The sequence below is a fragment of the Hyla sarda genome, chromosome 1 (assembly GCF_029499605.1).
Source record: "Hyla sarda isolate aHylSar1 chromosome 1, aHylSar1.hap1, whole genome shotgun sequence".
Classification (NCBI taxonomy): domain Eukaryota; kingdom Metazoa; phylum Chordata; class Amphibia; order Anura; family Hylidae; genus Hyla; species Hyla sarda.
The window spans coordinates 54152634-54173756 of NC_079189.1; the positions used below are offsets into that span (position 1 = coordinate 54152634).

A 21123-nucleotide genomic window follows, 5' to 3' on the forward strand; every position below is an offset into this window, starting at 1 on the left:
TCATGTTCATTAATAACAAGACCTTGTCTTATTTTATCCATCGCTGCTGACAGCAGGACCTGTGACGTGAAACTATTCCAATAATACTGTCCGGAAACTAAACTGCACTATCATATTCCCAACCATAGACCTTTTATATATAGAGGGAAAAACTATTTATTATCCTGCCCATAGATATAGATAATGGTAATGTGGGGGGAACTTGGAAAATCACTTCTACTGTCATTAGATTACAGGAAGAGAGGGCAGAACCAGGCTGTGTATATAGGAGACAACACATAGATGTATGTATAGTATTTTAAGTTGATTTCTAATCATGACTACTTGCATTTAAAAAAACGGTAACGGGGGTTATAAGGTTGTCCGCTTGTTCTTGCTATAGTGGTTGATCGAGGATAGTTACATAGTTACATAGTTAAAGCTGGCCCTACACATTAGATATGTTTTGGCTAAATACTCCGATTTCATTGGGACTGGTCGACCACCCAATGTTACATAGGTACAATAGTTCATAAGGTTTAAAAAAAAAAGAGTCCATCGAGGTCAACCTATATCTCTATTGTGTTACTACTGTGTTGATCCAGATGAAGGCAAAAAACCCTTATGAGGCTGATGCCAATTAAACAGAGGAAATATTCCTTCAGAATAAATCACAGGATCAATGTTCTATCCCCACAAATCTATAAACTATAGGTTGTAATATTATATTTTTCGAGGAAAGCATCCAGGCCCTTCTTGATCCTGTCCAGTGACTTAAAGGGGTACTTTGCTGGGTACTTTGCTGCTCAGCGTTTGGAACAAACTGTTCCGAACGCTGGAGTCGGCGCTGGGATTTCGTGACATCATAGCCCCGCTCCCTCAATGCATCACACCCGCCCCCTCAATTCAAGTCTACGGGAGGGGGCGTGACAGCCATCACGCCCCCTCCCATAGACTTGCATTGAGGGGGCGGGATGTGATGTCATAAGGGGGTGGGGCTATGACATCACGAGCTCCCGGCTCCAGCGTGCGGAACAGTTTGTTCCAAACGCTGAGCAGCAGAGTTCCCCTTTAAGCATCACAGCATGGGGAAATTGGCATCAGCCTCAGTAGGTTTTTTTTTCTTCTTCTGGATCAGCACACAGGAACACAGTAGCGTTATAGGTTGAACTTAATGGACTTTAATAGCCATTGGCTGACCTAATGTGTATGGCTAGCTTAAGCTGATTATATGGTAGCCTAATGTTGGCACATCATCTGTAATCTGTGGGGGTACCTGGCAGTTAGTGTTTACCTATTGCTTCCCTATAGGGAAAATGATGCATTACACAGTAGTCATTGAAATCAATTTGTTATCCATGTATAAAAGTGCTGGGTCCTTCAAAGTAAGGGCCCATTCACATTATGGAGGGAGATTCCGTCTGCAGCGAGCGCTGCCCAAACCCATTGACCCTAGGACCGCACAGACATGAACCATCACCATTAATAGCAATGTAGTGCACACAGAACTCCACTAAAAGAATAAACATGTTCATTCTTTCGGCGGGCACTGGAATTTCTGCTGCACAAATTCAGCCATGGAAATTCTGCAGGGTAAATAATGCAGCAGAATTCCATTGAAAACAATGGCAGGCTGATGTACTGGAATTTAGGAGTGGATTTCCTCTCAGAAATTCCATAGTATCAATGGGCCCTTCACACTTTGTAAAAGCTCTCTGTAGTATTTTTATATATTTTTTTTCATTCTGGGTTGGGTTTTTATTTTTCTAATTTGTAAATAGCTTTTCCAAAGCAGAAAATCGCATTAAGGTTGGGATTCCACTGAGGTTTTTGTCTTGCGTTTTTTTAGGCTTAAAAACACCAGGAAAACTGCCACTGATTTTCCCTAAGTTTTCAAGTTTTTTCTGGTGTTTTTGCCTTTGAGTGGAAATTGCATTTTTGGCCCCTTTGGTGTTTTTTTTTTTAATTTGTTGGGTACCAAAAAAATAAAAAATAAATAAAAAAAATAAAAGATGCAATAGGGATGGAAAAATTGTATTTAACGGAATTTATATTTTTTATAACAAAATTTTTTATAAATTTTTAAACAGGGATCAATTTATGTGGGCAGGCAGGAAATGACAATAAAAACATGTAGATGGGGCCATTTAAATGTAAAAATAATATATTTTTTCTATAATTATTTTTATTTATTTATTAGTAATGTATTTTTGATAATGTGTTTAATAAAATGTGTGTGTTTCACTTTTTTTCTCTATTTTATAGTAGTACTTAAGGTAGTACTACTACTCCCATCATGGAACAGACTGTTCCATGATGGGAGTAGTAGTACCTGTACTAATAGACAGATCGCCCAGGGTGTCACTGCGGCTCTATACAGCGCTCGCATCTCTGCACTATACTCCGGCCAGCCAGTGATGTGAATAGAATTCAGAATCCAGAGTGGTGATTGGCCGGATGGTTGCAGTCAATCCCTGCTCTCAGCGGGAAATATGAATGAGTTTGGTGAATTCTATTTGCATCACTGGCCGGCTGGAGTATAGCGCAGAGATGCGAGAGCTGTAAAGAGCCGCACCGCATCTCTGCAATAGATAGGACGATCACATCTTGTGTCAGGAGTACCACCTGCTGTGATCTGTCCTTAACTGCAGGAACTTTTACTCCTGACATGGAGGACACTGTGCTCCATTCTGGGAGCTGTAGTACCTGCATTAATAGATCACAGCGAGTGTCACTTCTGACACCTGTTGCAATCTGTCTTTTAATGCAGGTACTACAGCTCCCAGCATGGAGCAGAGTGTGCTCCATGTTGGGAGCAATAGTACCTGCAGTAAGGGAAAGATCACAGCGGGTGTCACTCCTGACACCCGTTGTGATCCTCCTGTATAATGTATAGATGCGGCTGGCCTCTCTTCTATGGTCCCCTGCACTGACGTATATATACACCTATTCATATTTCCCACAGAGAGTTGTGATTGGCTGGAGTTGTGAGAGTAGTATTACTACCTAAAAAATAAAGGAAAAAAGTTAAAAACACACACTTTATTCAACACATAAATACATTATTAATAAAAAGTTTAACAAAATGAATTATAACAAATATATTATTTTTACATTTCAAAAATTGTATTATTGTCGGCTACATTTTTAGTTCTTTGCCCACCCACATAAATATATTGCTGTTTAAAAATTAATAAAAATTTCCTTAGAAAAAAGATAAATTTAGTTAAATACAATTTTTTCCATCACTACTGTATCTTTTTTATTATTATTTTTTAATGGTACCGTATGAAATTTTATTTAAAAAAGAGGTATCTCCATCACTATTTTGGATTGCTAAAGTCCAAAAAAGAATAAAAACCCACATGGTCTTTTTCTTGGTGTTTTTTTACTCCCATAGACTTCTATGGGAGAAAAATGACAAGATTTTCCCGAAAAAACATTTCAACAAGAGGTCGTTTTTGAAAAACTGCCAAGGAGCCAAAAAGAGATGAAAAACGCCCAAAGGATTAAAAAAACAAAAAAAAAACGCCAAGTGGATCTGGCATTTTGCAGTTTTGCACAGAAAAATGGGCGTTTTTATTGGTGTTATTTGCATGAAAACCTCATTGGAATCCTAGCTTAAATCTTCTTTAGGGTATGTTCACACGTACGCAGATTTGATGCGCAGGATTTGATGCACAGGATTTTCTGCTGCAGATTTCAGTGCAGCTTCTAATCGGCAGTTACAAATCCTGCGCATCAAATCTGTGCAGGATCCTGTGTGAACGTACCCTTTAAATAACAAAAAGTTTTGCCACTTGGTTATTATAGTTTGTGTTTCACTTTCTATTAATATCTGCTGTTGCTGTCACTGAATAAAATAAAAATGTTGTACCTCAATGTTGTTTTTTTCTATAGGAAATTCAATATGGCATCCTATTTGTAGACAAGCTGCCAAAACAGAAGAAAGAAGCAAGGTAAATAGATAATATGTTCAATGGTAATATAGAGGAAACTGATTCTATAGTATGGGCAGGATCCAAAATGAATGCAGGTATTGAAATCACGAGTGTTACGCCTAGCGCTCCGGGTCCCCGCTCCTCCCCGGAGCGCTCACGGCGTCTTTCTCCCTGCAGCGCCCCGGTCAGTCCCGCTGACCGGGAGCGCTGCACTGTCTTGGCCGTTGGGGATGCGATTCGCACAGCGGGACGCGCCCGCTCGCGAATCGCATCCCAGGTCACTTACCTGTCCCGGTCCCCTGCTGTCATGTGCTGGCGCGCGCGGCTCCGCTCTCTAGGGCGCGCTCGCGCCAGCTCTCTGAGACTTAGAGGGCCAGTGCACCAATGATTGGTGCCTGGCCCAATTAGCTTAATTGGCTTCCACCTGCTCCCTGGCTATATCTGATCTCCTCCCATGCACTCCCTGGCCGGATCTTGTTGCCTTAGTGCCAGTGAAAGCGTTCCTTGTGTGTTCCTTGCCTGTGTTTCCAGACCTTCTGCCGTTGCCCCTGACTACGATCCTTGCTGCCTGCCCCGACCTTCTGCTACGTCCGACCTTGCTTCTGTCTACTCCCTTGTACCGCGCCTATCTTCAGCAGCCAGAGAGGTGAGCCGTTGCTAGTGGATACGACCTGGTCACTACCGCCGCAGCAAGACCATCCCGCTTTGCGGCGGGCTCTGGTGAAAACCAGTAGTGGCTTAGAACCGGTCCACTAGCACGGTCCACGCCAATCCCTCTCTGGCACAGAGGATCCACTACCTGCCAGCCGGCATCGTGACAGTAGATCCGGCCATGGATCCCGCTGAAGTTCCTCTGCCAGTTGTCGCTGACCTCACCACGGTGGTCGCCCAGCAGTCACAACAGATAGCGCAACAAGGCCAACAGCTGTCTCAACTGACCGTTATGCTACAACAGTTACTACCACAGCTTCAGCAGTCATCTCCTCCGCCAGCTCCTGCACCTTCTCCGCAGCGAGTGGCCGCTCCTGGGATACGCTTATCCTTGCCGGATAAATTTGATGGGGACTCTAAGTTTTGCCGTGGCTTTCTTTCCCAATGTTCCCTGCATCTGGAGATGATGTCGGACCTGTTTCCCACTGAAAGGTCTAAGGTGGCTTTCGTAGTCAGCCTTCTTTCAGGAAAGGCCTTGTCTTGGGCCACACCGCTCTGGGACCGCAATGATCCTGCCACAGCCACAGTCCAGGCCTTCTTCACTGAACTCCGGAGTGTCTTCGAGGAGCCAGCCCGAGCTTCTTCTGCCGAGACTGCCCTGTTGAACCTGGTCCAGGGTAATTCTTCAGTGGGCGAGTACGCCATCCAATTTCGTACTCTTGCTTCCGAGTTATCATGGAATAACGAGGCTCTCTGCGCGACCTTTAAAAAAGGCCTATCCAGTCGCATCAAGGATGTGCTGGCCGCACGAGAGATTCCTGCCAATCTGCAAGAACTCATCCATCTAGCTACCCGCATTGACATGCGTTTTTCTGAGCGACACCAAGAGCTCCGCCAGGAAAAAGACTTAGATCTCTGGGCACCTCTCCCACAGTATCCGTTGCAATCTACGCCTGGGCCTCCCGCCGAGGAGGCCATGCAAGTGGATAAGTCTCGCCTGACCCAGGAAGAGAGGAATCGCCGTAGGGAAGAAAATCTCTGTCTTTACTGTGCCAGTACCGAGCATTTCTTGGTGGATTGCCCTATCCGTCCTCCACGCCTGGGAAACGCACGCACGCACCCAGCTCACGTGGGTGTGGCGTCTCTTGGTTCCAAGTCTGCTCCTCCACGTCTCACGGTACCCGTGCGGATTTCTTCTTCAGCCAACTCCTCCCTCTCAGCCGTGGCCTGCTTGGACTCCGGTGCCTCTGGAAATTTTATTTTGGAGTCCTTTGTTAATAAATTCAGCATCCCGGTGACCCGTCTCGTCAAGCCGCTCTACATTTCCGCGGTCAACGGAGCCAGATTGGACTGCACCGTGCGTTACCGCACAGAGCCCCTCCTCATGTCTATTGGACCCCACCTTGAGAGGATTGAGTTCTTCATTCTCCCCAACTGTACCTCTGAGGTCCTCCTCGGTCTGCCTTGGCTCCGGCTTCATTCCCCCACCATTGATTGGACCACCGGGGAGATCAGGAACTGGGACTCTGCCTGCCATAGGAAGTGCCTCTCCCCCCCTCCCAGTCCCGTCAGGCAAGCCTCTGTGCCTCCCCATGGCCCCCGTCCTGGTGTCACACTGCCCCGTGCCAGGCCTCGCCCTCTGCCCTCCCTCCCCATTCCCACTCCTGCTGTACTGCCTGCCGTTGAGGAAACCCTCCATTCTTTCCCGGTGTCCTCATCCCAGGGGAGGCAGTTACCGGACAAAGAGAAGGGGAGACCTAAGGGGGGGGGTACTGTTACGCCTAGCGCTCCGGGTCCCCGCTCCTCCCCGGAGCGCTCACGGCGTCTTTCTCCCTGCAGCGCCCCGGTCAGTCCCGCTGACCGGGAGCGCTGCACTGTCTTGGCCGTTGGGGATGCGATTCGCACAGCGGGACGCGCCCGCTCGCGAATCGCATCCCAGGTCACTTACCCGTCCCGGTCCCCTGCTGTCATGTGCTGGCGCGCGCGGCTCCGCTCTCTAGGGCGCGCTCGCGCCAGCTCTCTGAGACTTAAAGGGCCAGTGCACCAATGATTGGTGCCTGGCCCAATTAGCTTAATTGGCTTCCACCTGCTCCCTGGCTATATCTGATCTCCTCCCATGCACTCCCTGGCCGGATCTTGTTGCCTTAGTGCCAGTGAAAGCGTTCCTTGTGTGTTCCTTGCCTGTGTTTCCAGACCTTCTGCCGTTGCCCCTGACTACGATCCTTGCTGCCTGCCCCGACCTTCTGCTACGTCCGACCTTGCTTCTGTCTACTCCCTTGTACCGCGCCTATCTTCAGCAGCCAGAGAGGTGAGCCGTTGCTAGTGGATACGACCTGGTCACTACCGCCGCAGCAAGACCATCCCGCTTTGCGGCGGGCTCTGGTGAAAACCAGTAGTGGCTTAGAACCGGTCCACTAGCACGGTCCACGCCAATCCCTCTCTGGCACAGAGGATCCACTACCTGCCAGCCGGCATCGTGACAACGAGCACACGGGGCAACAGAAGGGATGGGTATACTAAATCAACATATCAATTGAGGCTGTTTCCTCTCTCTGTGCTCAACTGCAAAAATCTAAGATAGCCACAAGCACATGTCCAGGCTCCTCCTTCCCCAGCTCAGTTCATTTGCAGTCTGCCATCTACTGGACATTTTATGTAATTTCAGGGAAATAACATAACCCCAGGAAGTTACGCCTTTGAAGAGTGGAGTACTCCAAGGGTACTCCAGCATCTAAAAACATATCCCCTATCTACAGGAGTTAGAGAGGTAGGAGTACAGCACTCGTGTATCTCTGGTGCTCACATAGTTAATGCATGGAGCACATGCCGACCATGCACTTTATGCAGCAAGGAGATTCGGAGCCCGGTTCTAGAGATTAATAGGGTCCCAGAGGTTGGACCCTTCTCAATCAAACACTTATCCCCTAATCTGTGGATAGAGAGATACGTTTTTAAACGTGCGAGTACCTCTTTAAGTTCTTCCATACATTCAGTCAATCATTGTGGCAAACCTTCAGGAGGGACATAAGTGGTTCTGTGTGTATCTTACACATAATTGCTTGGACTGACTGTGTCTCTATGGGGTTTTTTACCTATTAGAAAAAGACAAAAAAAGAGGGGGACCGCGCCTCGTGTATTACCCGAGACAATGGGGTGGGAATGAAGGAGTGGCTGGATTGCACCAGCCTTGCGGATGGCCGCTCACCTTACTGAAGTAAAGCTGCGCTTATCACCCCTGAATCGAGGTATGGTGGTAGTAGTTAAGATGGCGGTGAACTGCAAAGCCCAAAGGTTCACAGGGATGGAGAGTCCAGTCCTGTTAAGTGTAGTGGATACGGGAAAAAATTGACCCATGCATCAGGCGCTGTTCGGATTTCCAATATAAATAAGTTCCAGATCCAAATATAGCATTAAAAGTACCATGAGGTACTATTTTGCCACCTCTGAAACGTGTCATTGGTGTGCTGAATAAACATAGTAACCCATGGTACTTTTAATGCTATATTTGGATCTGGAACTTATTTATATTGGAAATCCGAACAGCGCCTGATGCATGGGTCAATTTTTTCCCGTATCCTCTATGGGGGTTTTAGGCTGGACGCACAGGAATAAGTTTCTATTCACTGAAGCTCCTGAAAATAACGAGAAACCGAAAGGCAAAAGGCACCGCCACACCTTACAACCCAGGCACCAATCTGTTTCACGTTTCAGTGTGCAGTCAGAGATCATGTAGAAATCCTTCATAGTATAGTAAAAAGAGTGCATAAATCTAGTTATTTATTCCTAAGGTCCGGTCACACATAGCAGATAACACAGGGGTGGACACCAACAGCATGGGACCCCTGGGCAAGAACAGTACATTGGCGCCACGATTTCCAGCTGCTTATTTGATGATACTTATGGTATGTCCTGAGCTTCACCGGCTGAACCTAGTTGTGATGTCATATATTGTTACCTCACTGGAGCACTGTTAAGATGTCACAGAACTCACCTATGATGTCACCATGATTTGCACCTGACAGAGTTGTGTTGTCTCAGCTAAGTACCTGACTGAAACATAGTTGTCATGTTACAGCATGTTATCTGCCGGAAACCCACTTGTGATGTCACAGCCGTTTACTATAGTTGTGATGTCACATTAGCTTACCTGAAGGTATGTTATGTGAGAGCGAGCACCTTACATTACTAAAACTAGTTGCAATGTCATACCATGATAGCTACTGGAAACCCACTTGTGATGTCCCAGTGGTTTACCTCACAGAAAGCCACCTATGATGTCACATTTGACCATTTGACTAGGGAGAAACACAGTTGTGATGTCACAGCATGTTCATCAACGTGGTATAAACCTGTTAAATGATTAACCTGCCATTGACTTTAAAGGGGTACTCCGGTGGTTAATTTTTTTGACTATATGGCATCTTCTTTGTAAGTTTAGTTTTTTTGCAATATACATTTGTTATATGTTTTGGCAGCATGTGAGTGTTTTTCTTACCTGTTTGTTGGTCAGGAAGTTCTGTAGTTCAGAGGGTTTTCTTTTACTGTTGTCCACAGTTCTGAGTCTGTTGTGGACAAGATGTCATAGCTTTTTTTTTTTTTTCTCTGTCTGCATGAGAGGAATAAGCCACGCCCCCTCATCTTATCCAGCTGAGTACACAGCTCCTCACCTCCCCTCCCCCCTGCTCTGTATTCTAAGGACACAGGTCTGCACAGGAGAAGGAACACAGAGAAGATAAGTGTTATCTGAAGGGGAGGATGACAGGGTGCACGGGCTGGGGATGTATGGACTGCAGGGGAATAAATCTCATACTGGGAATGATCTCTATGGGGGAGATTTATCAAAACCTGTGCAGAGGAAAACTTGCCCAGTTGCCCATAGCAATCAATCAGATTGCTTCTTTCATTTTTCACAGGCCTTCATAAAAATGAAAGAAGCAAGCTGATTGGTTGCTATGGGCAACTGGGCAAGTTTTCCTCTGCACAGGTTTTGATAAATCTTCCCCTATATGTGAAGGGGGAGGGGGGGGGGGACTCCTGAATGACACATGCTGGGAGTTATAGTCCCTGTTGTGTGTGTGTGTGTGTGTGTATGCTAGTGTTTACAAACCAGTGTGCCTCCAGCTGTTGAAAAACTACAACTCCCAGCATGCCCTGACAGACTTTGGGCATGCTGGGAGTTGTAGATTTGCAACAGCTGGAGGCACACTGGTTGGGAAACACTGTTCTAGCCTATTAAGCATACACATCATGTTACAACAGTGTTACCCAACCAGTGTGCCTCCAGCTGTTGCAAACCTAGCATTCCAAAAGGCTGTCAGGGCATGCTGGGAGTTGTAGTTTTGCAACACCTGGAGGCACCCTGGTTGGAAAACACTGGTGTATGCCCTACAGAGGTGTGGTGAACTACAACCCCCAGGAGACTACAGAGGCAGCATGCTGGTGTTATGCCACAGACTAAAGACTCCTGAATGACACATGCTGGGAGTTGTAGTCCCTTTTGTGTGTGGATGCCAGTGTATCCCAACCAAGGCTGATTATATTAGTGTGCTGTGTATAAGGGGGCTGACCCGGGAAAATAGTAGGATGGGTAAAGGGCGGAACAAAAAAAAAACAGTAAGGCATGTGGCATGCTGGGATTTGTAGTTTTCAGCACAGCAAGAAACAGGAAATAGAAGCAAAGATAGGAAAACAAAGTGGGGGATAAAAAGACAACAGAGAACGGAAATAGAGTCACCTAAACAACAAGAATAGAAATGAAACAAAACAAATGGGGTAAGTCAAAAACGGAAAAACACGTTGACCACCGGAGTACCCCTTTAAATCCATCATCAGTTTTTATAATGTGTAAAACCACTGTAAGGGTGCATTCACACCATGGTTTGGGAATACGGTAGCTGGATCCGTCAGGAGAATTTGAAAGACAGCTGCTGCTCAATCCACGCAGTACTTGTGCCGTACCCCAAACATTTCAATGAGCCCATGAGAAGTCAAGCAGCTGCTATACATGGAGCTCTGAAATCTCTCTAGGATTTCCCTTTAAAACATGGTCAGACCGAACTAGAAGTTGACACCCAAAATCTAGCCACCATGTCTATTTCTCTCTCTAGTATGTGCTTCTAATATTTGTCATCTTTACTATCTAGGAAACAAGAACGTCTTCGGAGAGTATCATATCAGTTCCGGCCTCGAGCACATCTGGATCTCCAAGCAGAGTCATTTATGTAAGTTTTTTTTCATGACCTTATAAGTTATTCTGTATGTTTAGGGACATAATTAATAAATGTAATGTTTGAGGTATTTCCCCAATAACTTTTGGAGGTGCAGTCCACTGTATCTTTACAATTACACTTTTCATTGTTCTGTTCCTACTTTATGGCATGTTGGGCTGTGGATACCAGTGTGACGTATAGGTATAAACCAATGATCAAATGATATTCGCCCTTGAAGCAGAGAGATAACAACAGTCTAAAGTGCTTAGTATTAATATATAAACATATAGAGGGAGATTTATAAAGGGATTTTTTTTTCTTACAAAAGTCACACAAAAAGTTGCACGTGTACCTAAACAATTTTTGTGCAACTTTTTTAGGTAAACAAAAAATACAAATCTGCCCTACCTAAGCAATTTTCAGTTTTTACTTTGCAGTGGTCCTGGATTTATCAATGCAAAAGTCGCACGTAAGCAAATAAAAGTTGCAAACCCCCTTCAAAAAGTTGCAAGTGTATGCAAGGTCAGACCTGGCTTACAAACTTGCCTATGACAGCATTTTCAAAAAGTTGCACAAAAAAGACGCAGGTGAGACTTTTTGTGCAACTTTTTTTACTTTCATTTTCACAGGCACGGTGGGATAAGATTGTCACCTGCCCGCACATCTCCCACCCCCGCAACACTACTACAACTCCCAACATGACCTTACTGTAAGGACATGCTGGGAATTGTACTTGTGCAGCACATAGGGAGTGTGTTAGATGGGTGGGCGGATGACAAGCTTGTAACCCGCCCGCGCCGCTTGACTACAACTCCCAGCATGTCCTTACTGTAAGGGCATGCTGGGAGGTGTAGTCATGCAGTGGGGGCAGATGACAAGCTTGTCACCTGCTTGCACATCTCCACCCAGCCCTGCTGCATGACTACAACTTCCATAATGTCCTTACTGTAAGGAAATGTGAGGGTGGGTTACAATAAATGTACTAACCTATTTTCCTTGTTTTTTTTTCCTCCTCATTCCAGATCCGTGTATTCTGTGGACTAAGACGATGACCAGTGTTTTTTTTTTTTTATGTTAATAAAATAGTTAACAAGGGCTTGTGAGGGTGTTTTTGGAATAAGAGTTTTTCAAACATGTTTTTTATTTTTTTATTTACTTTACAGACTTAGTAGTGGAAGTTGTCTTATAGACAGAATCCATTACTAAGCCGGGGCTTAGCGTTAGCCCCCAAAACAGCTAGTGCTAACCCCCAATTATTACCCTGGTACCCACCACCACAGGGGTGCAGGGAAGAGCCGGCCCAGAGCATCAAATATGGTGCTCCTGGGCCTAGGTGGTAAAAGGCTGGCATTATTTAGGCTGGGGAGGGCCGGTAACAATGGTCCTCGCCCACCCTGGTAACGTCAGGCTGTTGCTGCTTGGTTGGTATTTGGCTGAGAATGAAAATATGGGGAACCCTTTGTGTTTTTTTCCATAAATAATTAAATAATAAAAGAAAAACACATAGAGTCCCCCGTATTTTTATTCTCAGCCAAACACTGACCAAACAGCAAAACAGCAACAGCTTAAAGTTACCAGGGAGGGCGAGGACCATTGTTACTGGCCCTCCCTAGCCTAAATAATGCCAACCTTTTACCTAGGCCCAGGAGCATTTTGACGCTCTGGGCCTGTTGGTACCGGCTCTTCCGGACACCCCTGTGGCGGTGGGTACCGGGGTAATAATCGGGGGTTAGCGCTAGCTGTTTTAAGCCCTGACTTAGTGATGGACTCCGTCTATAAGACGGCTTCCTCTACTAAGCCTGTAAATAAAACAAAACACATTTAAAAAACTTTTATTCCAAAAAACACTCCCCACAAGCCCTCGTTACAAAATGTTGTTAGTATTAAACAAAAAACTGCTGGTCATCGTAGTGCACCAAATCAGAAGTAGCCCACAGAATAGACGGATCTGAAATGAAAAGAAAAAAAAATGGGTTAGTAAAAAAGTGGTTAAAAAAATGTAATAAACACATACACATTTTTTTTTTTGCTTATGCGGGCTATGAAAATGCTATTCCAAAGTGATGTTATTGGTTTTTGCTTATGTCAGCCAAATTTATCAACCCCCTGTGATAGTATAATAAATATCTCACACATAGCAAACCCAAAGCAAAAAAAAAATGCCTTCAGAACTCGCTTACCAAAGCAAACAACGATAAATGTCCCCCATAGGCATATGGTAGGAAATGGTGCTCAAAGTTAGCCTAAAATATGCAAGACCAATGGTGGATCCTTCATAAACTGGGCCTTGGCTCATGGGCATGGCAATCTCGACTTGTTGTACATGTGGGCCATTGTAGGGACAGTACGGACACCATGGGGGAGATTTATTAAAACCTGTCCAGAGGAAATTGCTGTGTTGCTCATAGCAACCAATCAGATTTCTACTTTCATTTTGCTGAGGCCTTCTCAAAAATGAAAGAAGCCATCTGATTGGTTGCTATGGGCAACTCAGCAACTTTTCCCCTGGACAGGTTTTGATAAATCTCCCCCTATGACCTTCATGTTTCTGTATAAAGTTAGGAGGAAAAAGTCAGAGTAAATGCAATTCATTATATTTATTAACGTCATGCGCCAAATATGTTCCAGAGTTTCCTGTTTTTTAAGCTAACTTTCTCAAAAGTAGGTGTGGATTTTACATTTTTTACAATCCAAGTGTTTTATGAAATTGTTCACGCTGTTTTTGGTGAATTTTCAGGCTGGGATAATTCACTTTTAATAGGAAGGTTAAAAAGTTTGGCGCATTTACGTTGCACCAAAGTTTTCTTGGCTATGACAGGAGTCCAGCGCAGAGAGAAATGTGTTTTATTTCCTATTACATCACAGACACAGAAACAGGTACATGAACATGACGTGTTTTAGGTGTTATGTAGGTATGGTTGCCACCTGGCCGGTATTTTTATAATAAAAATACTGGCAATGCAATGGCCGGCATTTATCCAACCAATCCTCCAACTCGTGGAATGTTGCACTATAACCTTTACCTGTGTTTCCCAACCAGAGCTCCTCCAGCTGTTGCAAAACTACAACTCCCAGCATGCCCGGACAGCCAATGGCTGTCCGGGCATGCTGAGAGTTGTAGTTTTGCAACAGCTGGAGGCACCCCTGGTTGGGAAACACTGACCTATACTATATACTACTGTATAGTCCAACATGCTGGGAGTTGTAGTTTTTGTTTGGGGCATCTGCTGAGTCACAAGCTGTATCAGGGCATGCTGGGAGTTGTAGTTAGTAACTAACTGCAACTCTTAAAGGGTAGCTCCCACCATCCTATTTTTTTTTTCTGTTCCTGCCTATTGCCAATCTATCCCTAACCCCCTCTCTGCTTTTAATTTTAATTTTTACTATACTAAAAATAACTCTTTTCTGCCTGGTAGTGTGCTCACTACCAGGCAGACTTCCCCAGCAGGCACCACGTCACTGATGCCTGCTGGGGGGGACTTCCGCCCTTAGTTCATCTACACAGGGTGCCTCCAGCTGTTTCACCACTACAACTCCCAGCTTGCCCTGACATCTATTGGCTGTCAGGGCATGCTGGGAGTTGTAGTATTGAAACAGCTGGAGGCACCCTGTGTAGATAAACTATTAGTCAGTTACAAGCGGCGCTGCGGCGCTACCCCGTTCCCTCCATCACAAACCCCCCTCCCGCATACCCCCTTCCCTCATTACACTTACAGTTACTGCAGAGCCCGGGCGTGCAGGGACAGCGTCGGCGACGATGTGCGGGAGGAGTGGCCTCCCAGCCAGTGGCCGGGGCGCCAATGCGCTCGCTCCCGCCTGTCTGATTGACAGGCAGGGAGAGAGTGCAGCCTAACTGAAAAAGGACTGATTGCCAGGCCAAAATCAGTCCTTTTTCAGGCGTGATGTCACGCCAGGCTGCAGCCGGCCACTAGGAGGGTGACCCCTAGTGGCCGTTTTTTAAAAGTAAATTAAACCATTTTAATGAAAAAAATAATAATACACGTATATTAAAGATATGTTGTAGTACATAAGTACTACAACATATCAAAAAATAAAGTTGGTGACAGTGCCCATTTAAATTTAAAGGAGTACTCCAGCGCAAAATAACTTATTCCCTATCCATTGGTATGTAAACCCTGACAACAACTGTAGTGTAGTTATATGGTAACACATATGATTAAAAAAAAATTGAGAATAAAAAAGATAGTCAGCATAAGGTCGTGATTTAGGCGGCATTCACACCTCGTTTTCACAGTACGGTTGCCGGATCCGGCTGGGGGAGGGGAAAACCGGGCGCTTCCATACCCCAGCCAGACCAGCGCTGAAATCCATTTACTTTAATGAGCCGACTGGAGTCAAACGGTGACTCTGGTCGGCTCATTTTTGAACCTTATCCAGTTTTGTGAACGGGCCTAAAACCATAGTCAGGAAACCGGATAAGGGTGAAAAATGAGCCGACCGGAGTCACCGTTTGACTCCGGCCAGCTCATTAAAGGAAAACTGTCAGATATTTTCTCCCGCACTATCCACAGTACTGATTAAAACGAGCCCTACCATACCCGGATCCGCCCAGCCGTTTGCCCGTAGTTGTAGTTTTATTCTATGTGTATATCTTGCTGTAACTGGCACGGGCGGGGCTTCTGCAGTGACGTCAGCGCCGCTTATGAATATTCATCCCCCCTCCCTCCAGTTCTCCCTCTCTTCGCCGCTCCTAACTGGAGTGAGGGGGGATGAATATTCATAAGCGACACTGACGTCAGTGCAGAAGCCCCGCCCGTGCCAGTTACAGCAAGATATACACATAGAATAAAACTACAATTGCGGGCGAATGGCTGGACGAATCCGGGTAAGGTAGGGCTCGTTTTAATCAGCGTCTCCCGCACTATCCATCAGTACTGTGGATAGTGCGGGAGAAAATATCTGACAGTTTTCCTTTAATGTAAATGGATTTCAGCGCTGGTCTGGCTGGGGTACTGGAGCGCCCGGTTTTTCCCTCCCCCTGCCAGATCCGGCACCCGAACAGTAAAAACTAGGTGAGAATGCAGCCTCAGATATCAATATTTTCTGACAGTTTTCGGCTAATAGTTCTAAAATATCTGACCAGCTTGAAGTATTATACACAGTTATCTCACCACCTACAATTTGCAAGAGAGACTTTCACAAGCCCCATGTACTAACCTGCAACTTTTTAGATTTCGTGCTCCTGCCAAGCATGTGGTGAAAAAAAAACTTCCGCAGTATCGTAGTCCACCAAATCCGCAGAAATCCTCTTTATACACAGACCTGAAATTAGAAGAAAAAAAATGATTACTACATTTTGGCACTCTCCCCAAAAGGAGCATCCTTCCTTAAAAGAATACTCCAGAGGGTAAAAAATGTTTCCAAATCAACTGGTGCCAGAAAGTTAAGATTTGTAAATTCCTTCCATTTAAAAATCTTAAGCCTTCCAGTACTTATCAGCTGCTGTATGCTCCAGAGGAGGTGGTGTAGTTCTCACCACAGTTCTATCTGCTGCCACCTCTGTCTGTGTCAGGAACTGTCCAGAGTAGGAACAAATTCACATAGCGAACCTCTCCTGCTCTGGACAGTTCCTTTATAGAGCACATAGGTCATTTCACGGAATGATAGATGCTTCGTCCAGCCTGTGCAGGCAGAACTCAGGCCTTAAAGGGGTACTCTGGTGGAAAACCTTTTTTTAAATGAACTGGTGCCAGAAAGTTAAACAGATTTTTTAAATTACTTCTATTAAAAAATCTTTATCCTTCCAGTACTTATTAGCAGCTGTATGCTACAGAGGAAATTCTTAGCTTTTTTCATTTCTTTTTTGTCTTGTCCACAGTGCTCTCTGCTCACACCTCTGTCCGTGTCAGGAACTGTCCAGAGTAGCATAGGTTTGCTATGAGGATTTTCTCCTGCTCTGGACAATTCCTGATACGGGCATCAGATGTCAGCAGAGAACACCTTCCCCCACCCCTCCCTGCCCTGATTTATGTGCAAGGCTCAGTGCTGGAATCTAAAATCTGTACATCATTTATGCAGGGCAAAGAGGGGTGGGGGAGGGAAGGAATGTGCATGCTGCGTCTCAGACAGGTCATTATGGCACTAAGCCATGATTTTAAAACTTTGTAAAAAGTAATCCGCTAAGAGATAGGTATTATTTGTTTTACCTCCCTACCAGCTATCTGCACATGTATACAGCTCTAACTATGATATCGGGCTAAAAGATTCTCTCTAATAATCACTATTTGGTTGGGTTGTTATTGGTTAGTATTCCATCTCCACCATCCACCTTCCGTCTGGTTTTACATGTTCTCTTGCTCTTCTTTCCCTATGAATGATCGACTTGCCTCCCTTTCACAGTTTTTCTTGTCCTGTTTTCCGCTCTTACCTGCCTTTCTTCAATTTCTTTCCTTTCTTGCTTAGGCAAAACTTGGAGATGAGATTATTGACTACAAGGATTTGGCAGCTCTTCCCAAAGACAAAGCCATCTATAATATTGACCGTCCTGATATGATTTCCTATTCTCCATACATCAGTTACTCAACAGACGACAGGCATAGTTATGGGGAGGTACTGGAACCGCTTTATTTTTTTTTTATATGAAAAGCAATGGATGATATGGAGTTGTTACATAGGCATTGTCACTTTAAACATTTTTTTGATATGTTGTAGAGATGTATCAAAAGTTTTGATCGGTCAAGGGTTTAGTGTTCAGACTGCAACCGATAGTTAGAACTAGCTGGGAGAAGAACGTGTTAAGCGAGTCAAACTTACAATGTAAGTCTATGGGATTGTCTCAGCCAGCAGCGCTTTTCTCCCTGCTCGTTCCAACAATTGGTTGGGGTCTGAACACTCAGACCCCGACCGATCAAAAATTTTGACATGTCTCTAGGACATGTCAAAATTATAATTTTTTTTTTTTAATCGACAGGTACTCTAAGTGTTACCCCAGAGAAACGACACTACTTGCCCTGTATAAATATATATCCCATCTGCTAGAGTAGTTACTTCTGTAGAGGATGGAGAGTATCATGATACCGCTCCCTGCAATCTGTTTTGTTGACATGCCCCTGAGTTAGCAGTCAGAATTGCTCTGTTTTAGGACCCTATACTAGTAAGATTGGGGGAGTAGGGAAATTTAGTAAAAACATATTTTCTCCATTATTAAACTGCAACTTGAGGCTCTATGCCCATGGGCTTGGCATGTGCACTGCAGCCCACACAATTCCGATCCATCCATACTGCTGTGCTGCAGGTACTTAGTGTAATGCCTACATGGGGCGCTGTATTCCCTTGCTTGGAAGTGTTGCTGTTAGTATAGATTCACAATACAGAATGTGATGGAACCTAAAGCCTTGAAGATAAGTAAATTTTTTTAATTTTTTTTTTTACAAAAATACCATTGGGGACGATATTTACTACAGTTTCTAACTGCCAGAGCTGTCACAAGACTGCCTACACTATTTTTTTTTTGGGAAAATATCGCAATCACTTTATACACTCCACACCACTAAACTGAGAGTATTTGGTGCATATTCTTATGTGGAACTTTACCCAACACCTTTAAACTGAATTTATACTCCCACAAGGTACCCCATGTGGTCACATTTTGTCGGAAGTTTTATTTATCCTTTCCCCTTGTGGGGCAGGCCTCTTTGTGAGCAATTCCGTCATGGTCATATTTGAAGGAGCTTTACCCACAATTATTACAATAACTACAACAAAAATAACAATAATATTTTAACAATTGTGTCAACCAAGTGCAGAAGTAGGAAACATCTAAAAGTTGACAGTTCCAAATAGGAGCATATGGAGTATATTCCTGTGTGCAATTTTACCCAACACCTTTAGATTCAATTTGTACTACCACAAGGTATTCTTCATGGTCACATTTTGTGGGATGTACTTCATCCCTTCCCCTCATGGGTGGAGCCTCTTTAACCCAGTGGCCCAATTCATGGTCATTTTTTGAGGAGCCTCAACCACAGCTTAGTAGACAGAGAATATGGGGGGAGATTTATCAAAACCTGTGTAGAGGAAAAGTTAAGTGGTTGTTAGAGACGGATAAAGTAAAATAAATGTAAATTCTTCTATCTTGAGGGGGGGGGGGATTCTTCAAGCCTAACTTGGAGAAAACAAAATCTATAATATTATATACTATAGGGAGGATTTATGGGGGACTTTGAAAAGTTTCCACACTTTTATATTTTTGTTGAAAACAGTAAAGGCAGGAGAAGTAGTAATTGGTTGTGTCTCAGCGTGTCATGTGACTTGCATTGCAATGGAAGGTGATTTTGTAGAAAAGAGATGAAAATTGTTTTTGAACATGCCTTGCATCAATACTTGTACACAATTTTTTTGAATTGAAATTGAAAATTAAAAGTTTTCGCACAAGTTTTGCTTCTTTAAAAATATTTGCCTTTTGCTCCAGTCAAAATTTGTTAGATTTTTAAGTGGGTAAGGCTTAGCATTAGGGACACATCCTAACCCGTATTTTTAATTTGCTGTAAATTATATGAAGTCTATCTGAGTTTATAGCTGGAGTAGATTTCAGTCCGAAGTCACAATGACAACCAAAAATGTGCAAATTTTATTGAGGCATACGCCTCTTAAATAAGCACTTCGAACAAAATTTTTATTTTCTGTTATGCCTGGGCTTCCGCAAATAAAATGAACTCACCTTCCACTGCTCTTCTGGTGCTAGTGGAATCTGTCTTCCATCCTCTGGCCCCGGTCTTCTTCTGGCTTTTGGTGCCCGACACACAAAACGTGCCTGGCACAAAAAGCAGAAAGAAAACAAGACAAGAGGACAGGAGAACGATGTTGGCAGAGAGCGGTGGAAGGTAAATTAAAGTTTATTATTTTAATGGTGGCAATCTGGGCAGAATAGGAAAATTATAAAGTTCTCCTTTAAGGGTTCATGCACACTAGAGAATGTTTGAGAAATTTAATAGAAATTCTAAACTGAAATTCCAGTGCAGCAGCCTTCCATTGTTTCAATGGGATTGTGATGCACTGTGCACACTATAGAAATTCCACCCCGAGAAATTCAAATTCTCCACTCCGCCGAAAGAATGTATATGTGTATACTTTTTATTGGAATCTGCTCGGAAATGCATTGCCATCAATGGGGAGGCAGCTACTTTAATGGGGAAATGTTCTGAATAAAAGACTAATATATACATATATAAACATCTCAGATACACTTAGAAAGCACACGTGTAAAATTTCCATATCACATCAGTCCTATACAAAAACAACCTTACTAAGAATTATGGCCTCTTAATTCAATATTCTCAGTTGTGACATCCTCGAATTACGTGTTTTTGGGCCCTCAGGGCCAGGAAGACTTATAGTCAGCAATATTTACAGGGTCATTGTGTGTTTATACCATACAAATATTTTTTGTGAAAACAAAGAGTCAAACCACATGCCCAGCGTTGTGCTATAAACGTATCATAGGTGGCCAATTGCAATAACCTAAAAAAAGAACAGCTGCAGAAATTTACCATCAACCACAGGAGTCTACGATATTATCTACGGACAGATTCTAAATATTATTTTATACAGTTTACATTCTGTCCAGAAACCACCATTGTTGTCCACCCTAAAAATTACAATTAAAATAAAATGCTTCAATAAAATAATGCATCCATTGACATTGTTTTGTGTCTACAGCATTTTATATATTCACTTTTCTTTTCGTTCACATTTATTTTAACACGTAAGTAAGAAAATATTCGCCAAAGATAAATCACATACAACAAAGCAAAAAGGCGTGTGTAGATCAAATAGCATTATTAAGACATAAATCCTCCAATGACATGCATTTAAAATCATATAAAAACATATATAGAGAGATAGAGAGTACAGCTGGTGCCAGAACAAAACAAAAAAGGGAGGCTTATGTGGTGGCCCAGTACAGGAGTTGTTGCCCCGTACCCTTGCTGTCCTGTCAGGCAGCCTCCCTTCTGTGTCCCCTGGGCCTCCTTTTACTTGTCCCCTGCCCCCCCCCCCCCCCATGTACATATCTTTTGCTGTGTATTGTGATATATAATGTGTTGTTACTTTAAGAAATGTACCATGTGATTGTTACCCAGGTGGTATCAGTGACAAGGTGATCCCAGGGGTGACCTATGAGCTCCCTGCTAGTCTCCCCCATACAAGCCCTGGGTGGAGCTAGCTCGCTCTCTTAGTTCTCTGAGTCTTTGCTGAGGTCAAGTCGAGTCCTAGTGTGTGTCCAGATTCAATGGAGGCCTCAAGTCCAGTCTGCAGCCACAGTCAATTGCAAGTAAGCTACAGTCATAGCTTATAGTCATACAGTCATCAGTCAAGTCAAGTCA

At 44.0% G+C, this 21123-nt stretch overlaps 1 protein-coding gene across 7 annotated transcripts in view; it reads left to right on the top strand.

Moving 5' to 3' along the window:
- The window catches only part of ABLIM2 (actin binding LIM protein family member 2), a 167136-nt gene that overhangs the window by 100057 nt on the left and 45956 nt on the right, over positions 1 to 21123 (top strand). For all 7 annotated transcript variants that reach the window (XM_056555044.1, XM_056555046.1, XM_056555049.1 and 4 more), the window contains exons 8-10: positions 3880 to 3938; positions 10715 to 10792; positions 17204 to 17350. In XM_056555044.1, coding sequence (XP_056411019.1) covers positions 3880 to 3938; positions 10715 to 10792; positions 17204 to 17350 — 284 coding nt within the window. The remainder of the gene's footprint in view (positions 1 to 3879; positions 3939 to 10714; positions 10793 to 17203; positions 17351 to 21123) is intronic.